Source organism: Lissotriton helveticus, chromosome 9 (assembly GCF_964261635.1).
Source record: "Lissotriton helveticus chromosome 9, aLisHel1.1, whole genome shotgun sequence".
Taxonomy (NCBI): Eukaryota; Metazoa; Chordata; class Amphibia; order Caudata; family Salamandridae; genus Lissotriton; species Lissotriton helveticus.
Window position 1 is genome coordinate 146,075,993 of NC_136070.1, and position 14,632 is coordinate 146,090,624.

General features: G+C 45.4%; 1 protein-coding gene across 1 annotated transcript in view; it reads left to right on the forward strand.

Moving 5' to 3' along the window:
- LTK (leukocyte receptor tyrosine kinase) overlaps positions 1-14,632 on the forward strand; it is a 678,246-nt gene that overhangs the window by 648,389 nt on the left and 15,225 nt on the right. The window contains exon 24 of the mRNA XM_078662014.1: positions 14,223-14,315. Coding sequence (XP_078518140.1) covers positions 14,223-14,315 — 93 coding nt within the window. The remainder of the gene's footprint in view (positions 1-14,222; positions 14,316-14,632) is intronic.

The following is a 14,632-nucleotide window of genomic DNA, read 5'->3' on the forward strand; positions in this document are numbered from 1 at the left end:
GATGGCAGCAAATGAATGACGAGATATTGGGCGCGTGCCTAGCAGCTTTTGTTTGAGTCCGGGTGAGCTTGGCACTTGTGCTCACTGGGCAGCCTTCCAATGGCACGCCCACTGCCGAAGACAGACAGCGGTTCGACGATTCACATCTATGTTTGGATTGTGTCGAAACGAACGATGATTTAAGGATTTACACAAAGAAGCACTTGAATCACCCACTATCTGGCTCCAATTGCACAAGTGTGCAAGTGCTTAGAGTTTCGGTGTTTCCCACCCCACCATAAGCGACACATACTCAGGCGCACTTTGAAAATTGGGCTAACAGAACTTCGCTTTTGTCTTTCACTGGGACACGCACACACATGTTAGTCCGACCCGAAGGTTCACTGTGAGACAACTCTTCGGATTTCCGGAAACAATGTTACCTGCACGTGACTTCGTAGGGGTTTTGGGCGATGACCAGCACATATTTGTTGAAAGTGATAAACAAATGTTTGGCTTGTGAATTGTCTGTTCCCGCACTCCTCCCACACCCCCGCTCCGCCCCCTCCCCTGCCTGCCATGTCGCGTCGCATTTCTCCTCCCCCCTCCCCCCAGCCGCCTGCCTTGCCTACTCTCCCGCCCCCTCACTTCTTGATTGCACGGCCGCTAGGCCGTGCCTCCCCTACTCTCCTACTCCTCCTCCGACACACATAGACGCAGGAATGGAAAAAGTTTGTGGCTGACACACAACTATCTTGCAGTGCTCCTTTTAGGTATACGCAAGGATGTCATGGGCATGGAGGATTTTTTTTTATTATTACACCAGCGCACCCCATCCCCAGTACCACCTCCCACCTCTTTTTATGGATTAAATACTCTGCTTGAGATGCGCACTTTAGGGCCCCTTATCCGCCCTGCACTTACATCACCACTTGGACTTGAGGAGACTGCTACAGTAAACAGGCGGCACTATCTTCACCCACCCACGTGGGACCCGTGGGTGATGGCAGCAAATGAATGACGAGATATTGGGCGCGTGCCTAGCAGCTTTTGTTTGAGTCCGGGTGAGCTTGGCACTTGTGCTCACTGGGCAGCCTTCCAATGGCACGCCCACTGCCGAAGACAGACAGCGGTTCGACGATTCACATCTATGTTTGGATTGTGTCGAAACGAACGATGATTTAAGGATTTACACAAAGAAGCACTTGAATCACCCACTATCTGGCTCCAATTGCACAAGTGTGCAAGTGCTTAGAGTTTCGGTGTTTCCCACCCCACCATAAGCGACACATACTCAGGCGCACTTTGAAAATTGGGCTAACAGAACTTCGCTTTTGTCTTTCACTGGGACACGCACACACATGTTAGTCCGACCCGAAGGTTCACTGTGAGACAACTCTTCGGATTTCCGGAAACAATGTTACCTGCACGTGACTTCGTAGGGGTTTTGGGCGATGCCCAGCACATATTTGTTGAAAGTGATAAACAAATGTTTGGCTTGTGAATTGTCTGTTCCCGCACTCCTCCCACACCCCCGCTCCGCCCCCTCCCCTGCCTGCCATGTCGCGTCGCATTTCTCCTCCCCCCTCCCCCCAGCCGCCTGCCTTGCCTACTCTCCCGCCCCCTCACTTCTTGATTGCACGGCCGCTAGGCCGTGCCTCCCCTACTCTCCTCCTCCTCCTCCGACACACATAGACGCAGGAATGGAAAAAGTTTGTGGCTGACACACAACTATCTTGCAGTGCTCCTTTTAGGTATACGCAAGGATGTCATGGGCATGGAGGATTTTTTTTTATTATTACACCAGCGCACCCCATCCCCAGTACCACCTCCCACCTCTTATTATGGATTAAATACTCTGCTGACATAACCAAACATACTCTACTCTTTGGAAGCTGAGAAATGGTTTTTCTCCCATCGAATGTTCTCGTTCTGACTTGTCGCCAAATTAGGTGTCTTCTGGCTGTTAGTTGACTTTACTTGACTCAATACATTACTACTAAAAGCTACAAACAGAGTAGCCTTCTTTCAAACTCTACAAATGTTTCAGGCTTTACCTACCTATATACTGAAATCTTTGTCTGCTTCAGACTTTACTGGTTCATCAATATTTTCACCCATCCATTGATACATTCATCTGTCTGTTCCTTCTTCTCATGGACTAAGCTCCCACTACAATTCCACCCAATAATTCGCATTACCAACTTCATCTACCACCCGTCCACTCACCAGCCATCCATCCGACACTGATGCATTTGCTGTATTAGTTATTGATGTTATGCTATGTGTAGCGCTTTATATCTACTAATTTATTACATTCATATTGATATAAAATCACCGCATGGACTTCTTTATTTATTGAAGTTTTATATAGCATGAACAAACCCCAAGAGGGGATCTGAGAGCTTTACTTAAGAACTGTAAAACTTTTTGGAATAGTCAGTGAGCTCTCTGACCCCAGCAGCTCCTGCGGCTCTACTATCTCAGGTTCAATGCGAGGTATTGGTGCTTTTCTTCATGAGTAAAGTGCAGGCTATTCAGCAATCTGCTGAGAGGAAAAGGAGATTTTTATATATCGCTCCATTGCTCGCTGATTTTGATGCTTTGATTTCGATTAACTCTCCTCCCCTCCACCAGACATTGGACTTGTGGGATACTCTGGACCTGCCTTCATTTTTGTCTTTGGCACAATCTATACGATCTTGTTCTCACAGGATCCCCTTCCTCCTGCCAAGCTCTGTCTTCTAGACCCGCACATCATGCTTCCTCTGGTAAAACTCCTCAATTGTTCATTGCATAAGGGCTCAGTTCCTCAGGCATGGAAGCACACCACTGCACCCTCACCCTCACCCTCACTCACTCTCACTCTCACTCACCCTCAACACCTCACTCACCCTCAACACCTCACTCACCCTCAACACCTCACTCACACTCAACTCCTCACTCACCCCCACCCTCACTCACCCTCAACACCTCACCCTCACACAGTGCAATAGGTCTCACAGGATTTTTAGTTAAAGCTTTTACAAATGTTTATTGCTTTTTTGATTTGTAATTCTTTAGCATTGGCTACAAAAAATAAAAATGCAAAAGATTTACAACAAAAAACCCATAAACAATTCTAAATGCACTAACTCTAATGCTGCGAGACCTATTGCATTTTCAATGCTTGTTGCCTCTCTGTTCATGCCACTGGAAGCCTCACATGCCTGAAGACAGGTTGGGTGGCTTCCTGCGTGCGGCACTACACGCAAGCGACCATCTCAGGAAATGACACCCATCGAGTTAAAGGACTCACTGTTTTGTGCATACTCCTTACTTGCTTCAGTTCCCTGTGAAAAATGCTCTGCCCTTCAGAGACGCGCTCCAGAAACTTGCTGCCCTGCAGTCGGCCACAGCTGTTGTAGCATCATGCACCGTTGTTTGGTATTTGGTAGGGGGGAAACACACGAAATGGCACCATCTAGTGGTCGCGTAAGGTTACGAAAACGTCAGGTCTGATTTTTATTAGGTAAATATATATTGCACGCTAACGGTTTCCCTCGTAAATGTGGGCAGGCGATGTATCCGTATTTGTAAAGCGCAAAATACTTACCCTTACTGATCTCAAGGCACTGGGGCCGTCGTGGAAATTAGAGAGTTATTGCCCAGAGTCGCATGGTGCTGAGCTGAGCTAAGCTGCCAATGGGGATCGAACCGTGACGTGAACCCTGTCAGGGCCGGCGCTAGGCATGGGCAGCATGGGCAGCTGCCCAGGGCCTCGCACTCAGCCCACCAGCATGGGGCCACGTACTGGTGATGTGTCCTGTCGGGTCCCTGGCGATCCATTTCAAAGAAAGGTGTCACCTTTCTTTGAAATGGAGGGGCCCCCCTCTCCGGGCCTCTCAGGGATGGTATCTGGATACATAAGGGACGGAGACGCTCCCTTCAATTGAAAGGAGACCCATTCACAGACACTGTGGGAGGCCCATTGTCCATCATTTTGGCGCCCCCATAGTTTTAACTTTTAGCCCACAAGCAATTCTCACACCTATCGGACTGAAGGTGTGAGTAATGCTTGTGGGCTCAAAGTTAAAACTGTGGGGGGTGACAAAATGCTGGACAATAGGCCTCCCAAAGTGTCTGTGAATGGTCTCCTTGCAAGGGGCCACTTATCTACATTAGAGGGGCCTCGCAAATCCTAGAACCGGCCCTGAACCCTGTGCTCCGAAGTCAGCTGCCCTGGTCACTGCACCACACCTCCCACAATGTGGCTTAAGGGCCAGAGGTACTGACCTTGGAACTGAGGCACCAGGTTAGAGTAGCAGGTGTAGTGAGCTCCTGCTCACTGGTCTAGTTGTTGTAATGCACCAGCCACTCCCAGAGGTCTGGCTAACACCCCACCCCACACCCATCCAGCACAGGCGTCACTGGACATTTGACCCTGCCAATAAAAGAGGCCGGGTGCACGTGCCCTGGGACAGTTCTACCATCCAAGTATGGTGTTTGTGTGTAGTCATTTAGCATGCATGAGGGCCTAGGGCCCTGCACCATTACACCAGGCTCGTCTCAACCTGTTTCCTGGGCAAATAACGTAATCTTCCTGTGCCTTAAAAAATAATAATCTGATTTTGCCTAATCTGGTGCTCATGTAAAGCAGCTCTAATGCCCGTGGGCCAATTTCAAGCCAGATAAAAACTGGGGAAAATGAAGCCCGGTTGCACTCCCCTAGTGATGGCCATTAGGCGTGAGCGAAGCAGTTAACAAGCGCGCTCTGTTTGCATCTCTGTTCCTCCTGTCAAGAGCCAGCACGTACCTCGATCACTACGAATTATCTTCTTCCAAGCCTTCCCTTCACAAATATTATTTTTTCCTTAGATTAATGGTTTGGTCACCAAAAACTAACAAAAAGTGATGTGCATTGACATGCATTGTACAGCCTTGTTTCTGGCACGTGTGTGCAAAACGCCATTTAGAGAAAACATTGACAAAGGGAACGAAGCTTCATGGCACAAAAGCTCCCCTCTCAGACCCTCAGCCATGGACATCACTTAGGGTTACCCAACTACTTCTGGCACTGCCCTGGCTACAGGTGGTCCCATAGGTCATGAAAGTAGCAGATGTGGAAAAGAAAATAAACAGAGCTGAAAGTGGACTCTTTTTGTTGTTTGCACTCATTCCTTTTCCCTTAGGCCTTAGCAGCAAGCAGGAGGCTTAAGACTGGATAAGGGTGGGGGTAAAATCATGGCTAAAAGTGTGCTGGGTCCCTTTGGGTGTCAGACTGAGCAGTAATTATAAACACATACATTGGGTCCCACTCTTGAATGACTTTTTAAAGCGCCGTATTTTAATAGGCTTGTAGCAAAATCTCTGTGTATTAGCGCTACAATCAGGGGCTCACACGCTTTAAAGTAAATTTACCATTGACACAGCCTGGGCTCGATCTCTCGTCCTGCCCGCCCCGGTCCGACTCGGCAACCAGTGCCGTTGAGCGGAGGGCGAGTCAGGCAGAGCCAGGTGACTTCCGCCCACTCCGAGCGGTCAGCGCTCTAGCTGCTGCACACAGAGGGGTATTTAGGCAGCGAGGAGCAGGCGGCGAATGCGGTAAGAGGGCAGTGGCAGTGTTCCCCGACCCGCTGACGCTGCATGCTGCGAGCGATTGATGCAATCTATCAATTTTAATATTGTAACTCTTGAATGACTTTTTAAAGCGCCGTATTTTAATAGGCTTGTAGCAAAATCTCTGTGTATTAGCGCTACAATCAGGGGCTCACACGCTTTAAAGTAAATTTACCATTGACACAGCCTGGGCTCGATCTCTCGTCCTGCCCGCCCCGGTCCGACTCGGCAACCAGTGCCGTTGAGCGGAGGGCGGGTCAGGCAGAGCCAGGTGACTTCCGCCCACTCCGAGCGGTCAGCGCTCTAGCTGCTGCACACAGAGGGGTATTTAGCCCCCTCGTCACAGAAAGCTCGCAGCGGTCGCGCGCAGCGAAGCGCCTGAGACGCGCCAGAGAGAAGCCCGTCTGCGCCCGTCCGCGTCCGGACGAGGCCAGGGGCCATGGCAGTAAATTCGGGGGATCTAAAGGTATTTAGGACGATCTACTCTTCACGAGCTTTAAGGTGTTTACGCATTAACTCTTCTACAAACAACAATAATTGTAAGCATTCACACATTTTTGCTCCTGAAGGACCTTTTTCGTGTAGATCTTGCCATACACAATTTCAGATAGACAAAGATACATCCCCCCAACAACACACTGTTAATATCTCTACGGTTACAGCCCAGGGTGGAAAGAACCTACTATGTAATATAAGATCCTTAGCAAAACATCATATTGAAGTCTGGGACCTTATTTCTACATATAAACCCGATCTGTGTTTCCTAACAGAGACATGGCTTAAGCCCCACTCCACTCCAGCGATCACCCTTGGTATACCGGAGGGTTATAAGATTGTTAGAATGGATCGACCCAAAAAAGTTGGTGGGGGAATAGCTATTGTATTCAAAGATAGCATTTCGGTTTCGGTTCTTGATCAATGTTGTTATCCGGATCTCAAAATATTGATCTTTAGGATCGGTTTTTCAGCTAAACATAGTAGAAGAGGAGCTCTGGTTTATCGCCCTCCAGGCCCCATAAAAGGTATTTCCAAACTGTTAGTGGAAACATTAGCACCTCATGTACGCCCACATAGTGATTTCTTGTTGCTTGGAGATTTTAACATTCATAGCGAGGACGAAAATAATAGTGAGGTACAATCCTTCCTGGCAGATCTATCCCTATTAGAACTAAAACAATGTAATACGGGACCTACACATCAAGCAGGACACACTTTGGATATGATAATATCCAATTTTTCTGGTATCAAATGTTATGCACCTAAACAGTACCACTGGACAGACCATTTTGTGCTTGAGTTTTCTATGCCGGAGGAAAATGCATATGCTATTCCTCCTGCTCAAATTCCATCTAAACGAAGACAATGGCATAAAATTACGAATACTAATTTTGAACAGGAATATTCTTCCCCTTCCATTTTACCTACAGATGATATCAATACTGCTCTTTCCAAATGGGATTTAGACATAAATAATGCGGTTCAACAAATTGCTCCGCTGAAAACTTTTAAAAAACTCCCTGCAAGGAAACAAGAGGTTTGGTTTTCGGAAGAACTGCGCAGTCTAAAACGCAGGGCTAGAAAGTCCGAAAAGACTTGGAGAAAGACCCACATAGAGGAAGATAAAATCAACTACCATAAGGCTCTTAATATATATCACAAAGCTATAAGATCTGCACGTAAGAACCATGTTACTCTACAGTTAGAGGCAGCTGGTAATAATTCTAAGGTACTGTACCAGATTGTCAACACTTTTTAAAAACCTATAGCATGTGAAAGCGCAGATATGGCATCACAACCTCTTTGCGATAGTATCTCAACCTTTTTTATTGATAAAATTGATGCCATTTATGAAAAGATAGAGGCATCCATTCCTACTTTGATAAGCCTAGATATTCAAAGTATGGTACAACCTATGTCTACCAATTTCCACTCCTTTAATGACTTCCCTCAAATTTCCTTGTTAGAGGTCCAGAAGCTGCTTATTGACATCAAAAGTGGGAGCCCGGCTGATTCACTCCCAGCCAGGCTTATGGGTCCTTTAGGGAGAACACTTGGTCCCGACATTCAGAGATTGGTGAATCTCTCTCTTACAACAGCCAACGTCCCTCAGAAATGGAAAACGGCCTTAGTTAGACCTATTAGGAAAAATACATCATCTCCTTGGACCAATATGTCTAATCTTAGGCCGATATCCCTGTTACCATTTGTGGGGAAAATTATTGAGAAGCATACCAATAAACATCTCTCCAACTACCTTGAACATTCAGGTAGCCTTGATCCATCACAGTCAGGTTTCAGGCCAAAATATAGCACCGAAGCGGCCTTGCTGTCGATAACACATGATCTACGTATGTACCCGGACGATGGTTATTCCGTCGTCCTGGTGCTGCTGGATTTATCGGCAGCGTTCGATACCATTTCACATAACATCTTGATCGAACGACTGTCTGTGAGTGGAATCGGCGATAGGGCACTGGACTGGATCAAGAGCTTCCTCTCCAACCGCACCCAATGTGTCACCATGGGTGAGTTTAGGTCGGAAGAGGTTAAGATTACCAAGGGGGTCCCGCAGGGATCGTGTTTGAGTCCGACCCTGTTTAACACCTACGTGGCCCCCTTGGCAGAAATAACTAGAGCATTTGGTTTCTGTCCGGTGTCCTACGCTGACGATACACAGCTGCTCTTCCCTTTTAAACAACTAACATCGGAGATTATACAATCTTTCTCCGATGGGATGAAGGCAATAGCGAGTTGGATGTCTTCCAACTTTCTTCAATGTAATGTTGGAAAGACAGAGGTGATGCTTTTTGGTAAAGCCAAGGCCCAGTGGTCCCCTGATTGGTGGCCATTGGACTTAGGCCCAGTTCCTGAACCTACATCAATAGTCAAGAACCTGGGGGTTCGATTGGATCCAGAGTTGACCATGAAACAGCATGTTAATATCACTGTGGGATCTTGTTTTCATGTGATAGGTCTTCTCCGCAGGATTTTTCCATTTCTTCCTGACACCCATAGGAGAACCATAGTTCAGGCTCTGGTGATCAGCCGCCTTGACTATTGTAATGGGCTCCTGGCAGGTGCAAATGAGGAGGTTTTAGATCGTCTGCAGGTAGTGCAGAATACAGCAGCCAGGTTGGTGCTAAATGCCCCCCCCAGATCTCCATCGAAACCTTTATTACACAAACTTCATTGGCTGCCTATACGCCTTCGAGTAAAGTTTAAGACCTGCTGTGTCATTCATAAGGGTCTCCATGATTTGGGACCAGAATATTTGGCAAGAAAATTTGTTCCATATGTTCCTGTCCGTTCCCTTAGGTCCAGTGAACAGCTGCTTCTGAACGTACCTAAAATTAGCAAAACTAGGTTAGGTGGCAGGGCCTTGTCTGTGGTGGGCCCTCATGTTTGGAATGCGCTCCCACTTTACTTGAGACAATGTCCCAACCACCTTCGTTTTAGAAAGGATCTGAAAACTTTTTTGTTTAGTCTATTTTAGCTAAATCCCCTTATTCTGGATTTTGATCATTTATTTATTGCAAATAATAAAAATAAAATAGAAGTTAATACTTTTATTACTCACATCACTCTGTAACACAGCTGTCATAAGCGCGGAGATACTCCTTCGGGAGTTTATTCATAGCGCTATACAAACCAGCAAATAAAAATAAATAAATAAAATAAAACTATATTGATGTTCTTAACTATAAGGGCTGAAACTGATCAATTTCTGAACAATGAATGTAAAAACGTTAAGGTAATCCATGTCAGTGACTTAGGAACATATGTATCAAGCCCTTTTCCCGTTTGCAAATGGCCCGATTCTTATAATCGGCCCGTTTGCAAATGGGAAAACGCCTTTTGTGATGTATCATCGCAAATTAGAGAATTGCAAATTTTGCGATTCTCTATTTTGCGATTGCATTTAAGGAATCGCAAATTGCGATTCCTTAAATGCAATGTATGAAGCACAGAAAAAGTGTGATTTGGCCTTAAGGAATCGCAAATTACCACCAACTTCAAGTTGGTGGTAATTTGTGATTTCTTTGAAAAATTCACTTTTTTGCATTTTCCAAAGTGCCATGTAGCGCACATACATGCCTTTCGGGCATGTATGTGCGCCACATGTGCACACATACATATTTCAGGGGTGCAACAGGGTGTCCTATTGACACCCTGGCACCCTTGAAATTGCATTCTCAATTTGTGATTCTCTAATTGCGAATCGCAAATTGAGAATGTCTTCCCATTCATTCCTAAGGGCCTCCTAGCCCATAGGAATAAATGGGAAGGTATTCCTTAATTGCGATTTGAAATTTGCTAATCGCAATTAAGGAATGCCAAGGAATCGCAAAATATTGGCAAATATTTTATTACATCCCGTTTTGCAATTCTCAAATAGCGATTCTGTAAAAATCGCTATTGAGAATCGCAATAACGGTATTTGATACATATGCCCCATAGTTTCTGTTTCTATTTCCCATGTTTAACACTCTTAGGGAATTCAAGATTAAGTAAGCTATTTCTAGGATGTTATTTTTCTGTATTTTTGTTTCGTGTAGCATGTTACTGTTGCATAGTACATACTTTGAACAGCGTCACCTCCAGGCGTTTATAAAGGGCCACAATTGAGAGCTCAGGTTGAAGGCAGTGTGAGTTTCTCACGTTGCTGGTCAGTGGGTCAAAAAGTTCTTCAGAATACATGGGCCTCCAGTGCTTGGCCTCTCTGCGGAGCACCAAGCAATGGTCACATATTCCATTTTGAATTGTGATTCTGTTAAATGCGTGTGAAAAAAGTGCACAGTTGTGAAAATATTGACCAGGCAAAACTAATTGAAGACGCGTGCTTATAGCTGAGTGGGAGTGTTGTGCATTTAGGAGTTGATAAAGTGAAGAGATGCGAGGAAGTGCATTCGGGAGAGAGTGAAAAGAGAGTGCTGAAGGGGAAAGGGATGGCGTGTAAGATATGGAAATGGATGAGATGTGGAGAGATAAAGGGCGTACATGTCTTACACAGGGTGAACATAATAGGAGTGACTGAGACACTCCAAAGACCACTACCCATACCGCTGGCCTCTAATGTTTAATTCAGTCTGGCTGCTTTTAGGTGAATGTCAGTTGTTGTGTTATATATCTAGATGCAATATTGAAAGCTCAGCGAGGAACCAAAATACTGTTTGGGAGGCACACTAAGGAAATCACAGAAAGTTGGTTTACATGTTTAACTATAGCCTTAATTACATACGCCACACTGCCTTTAGAGACCTCCCCACGCGCACTTTTTCATCCCACTTAAAGCCCAAGTCAAGGGGTCAACCATGTGATTCCAAAGGAGTATTGCAAAGGATGAGTAATGTCACTTCCGCTGCCTCTGGAGTTCTGGCGAATCAGCGTGCATGCCCTTAGTGGAGAGAGACAAGGTTACATGGAAGAGGTTCCTTCAGCTCACACAGCAGTCAGATATTAGACTAAATATAGTTTCTGCCCAATGCACTTAGGTAATATCAAAAGCCCAGCAAAAAGGGCAAACAAACCCTACAAAGGGGTCTAATTTAAGTACAGTAAGGCTTAACCTGTTTCGTACTCGCGTTGGCCAACGGCCGACGCGAGCACTCCCTCCCTGGTGCTGCGCACGACCGTTGGCCGACGCAGCCCCGCCCACCCTTTAGAACGTCCTCACCGCAACGGAATGTCCGCCTCGGTAAATGGGTTAATGGTGGCATTCATTTTTCAAAATGTATCAACAGCTTCTGCGTATGCCCACATGTACATGTAAAATCCCTTAGAAAGGGTGACAGGGGTGTAATACCTTCAGGCAGCCCCATTTCTGCTAAAGGCTTATAAATATTTGTGATATATGGGAGGCTCAGAGGTTACCACTGGAATCAGTGCTTAATTTGTAAAACAATAAGTGCCAGGGCTGTAGTCAGGAGACCTCTGCAGCTTACACCACTCCTTACCACTATCAGTGTTGCCAATGACAGTACCTACACAACTACTAACCAGTACACTGCTACAAGTGAGACAGTTCAGACTATTAAAGGCCCCCGAGCTATAACAATGGCTTGGGTGGCAGGTGTTAGTTGTTTTTAAAGTATGCTGAAAAAATGGACAATTGCTATTCTTCTGCTCATCTCTAAATTATACAAACAGCACCACCATGTGGCAGCTGCCATAAGTGTTGGTGTTGACAATTAACTCACGGTGCCGAGCATTGGAAACCACTGGATCAAATTAAGCACTGACTGGAATGTTGTGACAGTGGCATGTTTCCAGGTGCACTTCTGAAAAACAATTCTGAAATTTATTTTTCTGTGAAGCCACTTGCACAAGTGCAGTTGTGCACTCTGTGGAAGTGAGAAAATGACTTTCCTTGAGTGCAATCACACAGTTTTTTTGTTCTATCTGTGGAGAAATACCTTAAGCTACGACCCCACAAATTTGTTGGCGTTCTCTTCTCATTACTACTGTGTAAAGGGATTTGCTCCTGCACTCGGTGGGAGTAAATTTAAGTAGCTGAGCATTGGTCGTGGAAAAGTTTGTGAATACCCACAAACGTGTGGGTGTTCTTGAACTTTCCACAGCCCGCATCATTTTATTTGACTACACTTGTAACAGGTGTGATCTCCGTGAAAAAACTCAGGAAATGGTACAGCGACATACTGGTTCTTTTCAGTGCTACACATAGTAAAGACAGTGAGTCTTTCATAGAGTAAAGACCCTGAGGAGGAAAACTGGCAAAGCAGATATTGTAAGATAGCTCAGTGAGTTGTGCAGTTACTGCTGAGACCTACCATTCACTGGCACATCAAGGCTCAAACCCCATCAAGGGCTAATCGGCATTTCATCCTTCCAGGATGCTCAAATGAGTATCCTTGAGATTGGTATGGTAGTAGTAACACCTGCCATTGAAATGACAGTCTTGTTAGAACAAACAGAGTATTATTAAACACGTTATATTTCAGTTGACATTTTCCTGTTTTTTAACTGCCATAATAGCACACAGTGGCGTAGCTTTGGGGGAGGGGGGCGTTTGGGGTGTGAGACACCCCCCTAATAAATGTATTCTGTAGTAAATAGTTGGGTTCAGGTGCTTTCAGTTAGGTGTGGTGAGGTGTCTGTAAGATTTTACAACATATTTTATTTTAAGTACCGCTAACACAATCTGTACTGTTCTCACTTTCCACTGCCCCCACCCCCCCCCCCTCCCCCCCCATGCTCTGCTTCTCAAATAATGTATTTTACCATGATATGCCAGTGTGATTGTTGGGATATTTGAAGCCACCCACCCCAATGTTACTGACCAAACAATGCCCCTTATATGACAATTGATATTTGTGTATTAAATGAACCTCTAAACACTTTTAAATGATTGCCAAACTGTCCTATGAAGAAACAAGCATAAAGGGCGCGAAAAAGCCATCCCTTGGTTCCTAACACAAAATGAGACTGTCCATGAGTTGCTGGAACATTATTCTTCCCCCCCACCACTCCTGCATCTTGAGATCTAACAATGCAGTCCCCCCAGACAACTGTGATACTGATGGGCCCTACCTGGTTAGGGGTCGGGAGGGCTTGTTTTGAAGTATTCTGGCACAGCAGGTGAGGTATCTCTATGACACCCTTTCTTTTGATTGCACAAATAATGCTTCGTTCCCCTCTGCTCTGTCAAAGGTTACATGCTACACACCCATATCTCTTCTACCCTAATTTCAACTCCCTCCCCCTTTATCTTTCCATTGTTTTGGCCCTCCTGTTTTAGCTGCTCTCTCTCCACACTCTTCTCCTCCTCTCCTCTGTGGCAACAGTAATGGAGCAGTGATGCATTTTTACACAGGAAATGAAAGGGGGAAGTGCTGAGCTCAGCTTCCAAAGTTCATTGCAGGGTGAGGAGAAGTCCCACTGCTGAGTACGTGATGTCAGTGGAGATGCCATGTCAGATCTTTCACAGTGCATACAAGAGTTCACGTCTACACTCGCGAACCAACGGGGTGGCCTCTCAGAGGTAGAAGCAGTGTTTTATTTGAGCTGGTGGTTTCCGGTGCTCTGCACCGGCACTTAATTGTCCACACCAGCACTTATGAAAGCTGCCATATGGTGGCGTTGTTTTTATAATTTAGAGATAAGCTGGACAGCAATTGTTTATTCATTCATTATACATTAAAACAACTAATACCTGCAGCCCAAGTCATATTTACAGCTTTGAGGGCCTGGAATAGTCTGAAATGCCACACTTGTAGCATTGTTCTGGTTAGTAGTTGTGTAGGTACTGTCATTGGCAATGCTGGTAGTGGCAATGGGTGGTGCAAGCTATGGAGGTCTCCTAATGTGGGCCCTGGCACTTATGTTTTTTTTTTACAAATTAAGCACTGGCTAGAAGCCAGGAGTAGCCCTTCTTCTATATGAACTCTGGGACTGTTTCTGAATGTTGGAGCAACTTTATTAGCTATCCTCTTTGGCAAATAAGTGTCAATAATTGGCTGTTGGGCAATATAGAAAAAGAAATGTTAAAAAAAGTGTGTTAAATGAATCCGCTTTGGACCCTTCCTATCCCAGTTCCTCACTTTGGATCATACAGCTCTGATCAGAATAGATTAAGAATGTATTGATTTCTTCCATCACACTCCTTTTCTTTTTCGTCTGTCGCACAGGGATATAGCAGCCAGAAACTGCCTTCTGACCTGCAGCGGCCTGGGGCGAGTTGCCAAAATCGGCGACTTTGGAATGGCTCGCGACATATACAGGTAAGTGGATGGATCCCTTTTCCGCAACAGAAAAAGAGAGTATTTGAAATTAAAATCTGCATGCTCCCTTCGCAAAAATATGTGTAAATCTGCTTCATTAAGCTCACACCCTCGCATGTTTGAACATTTCTAACATTCATAAACTTTTCCATGGTTCTCCCTGGAATGCCGTGCCCGTGACATTAACAGTGGCAGCCCTGTACACCTGAACCAGGGGCAATCAATATTTAGTCCAAATAGCGGTTCAAGGTATGGAAAAATTTCAATTTCACACACAGTCAATAGCACCACACAAATTTTTAGAAGAAAGAACAACT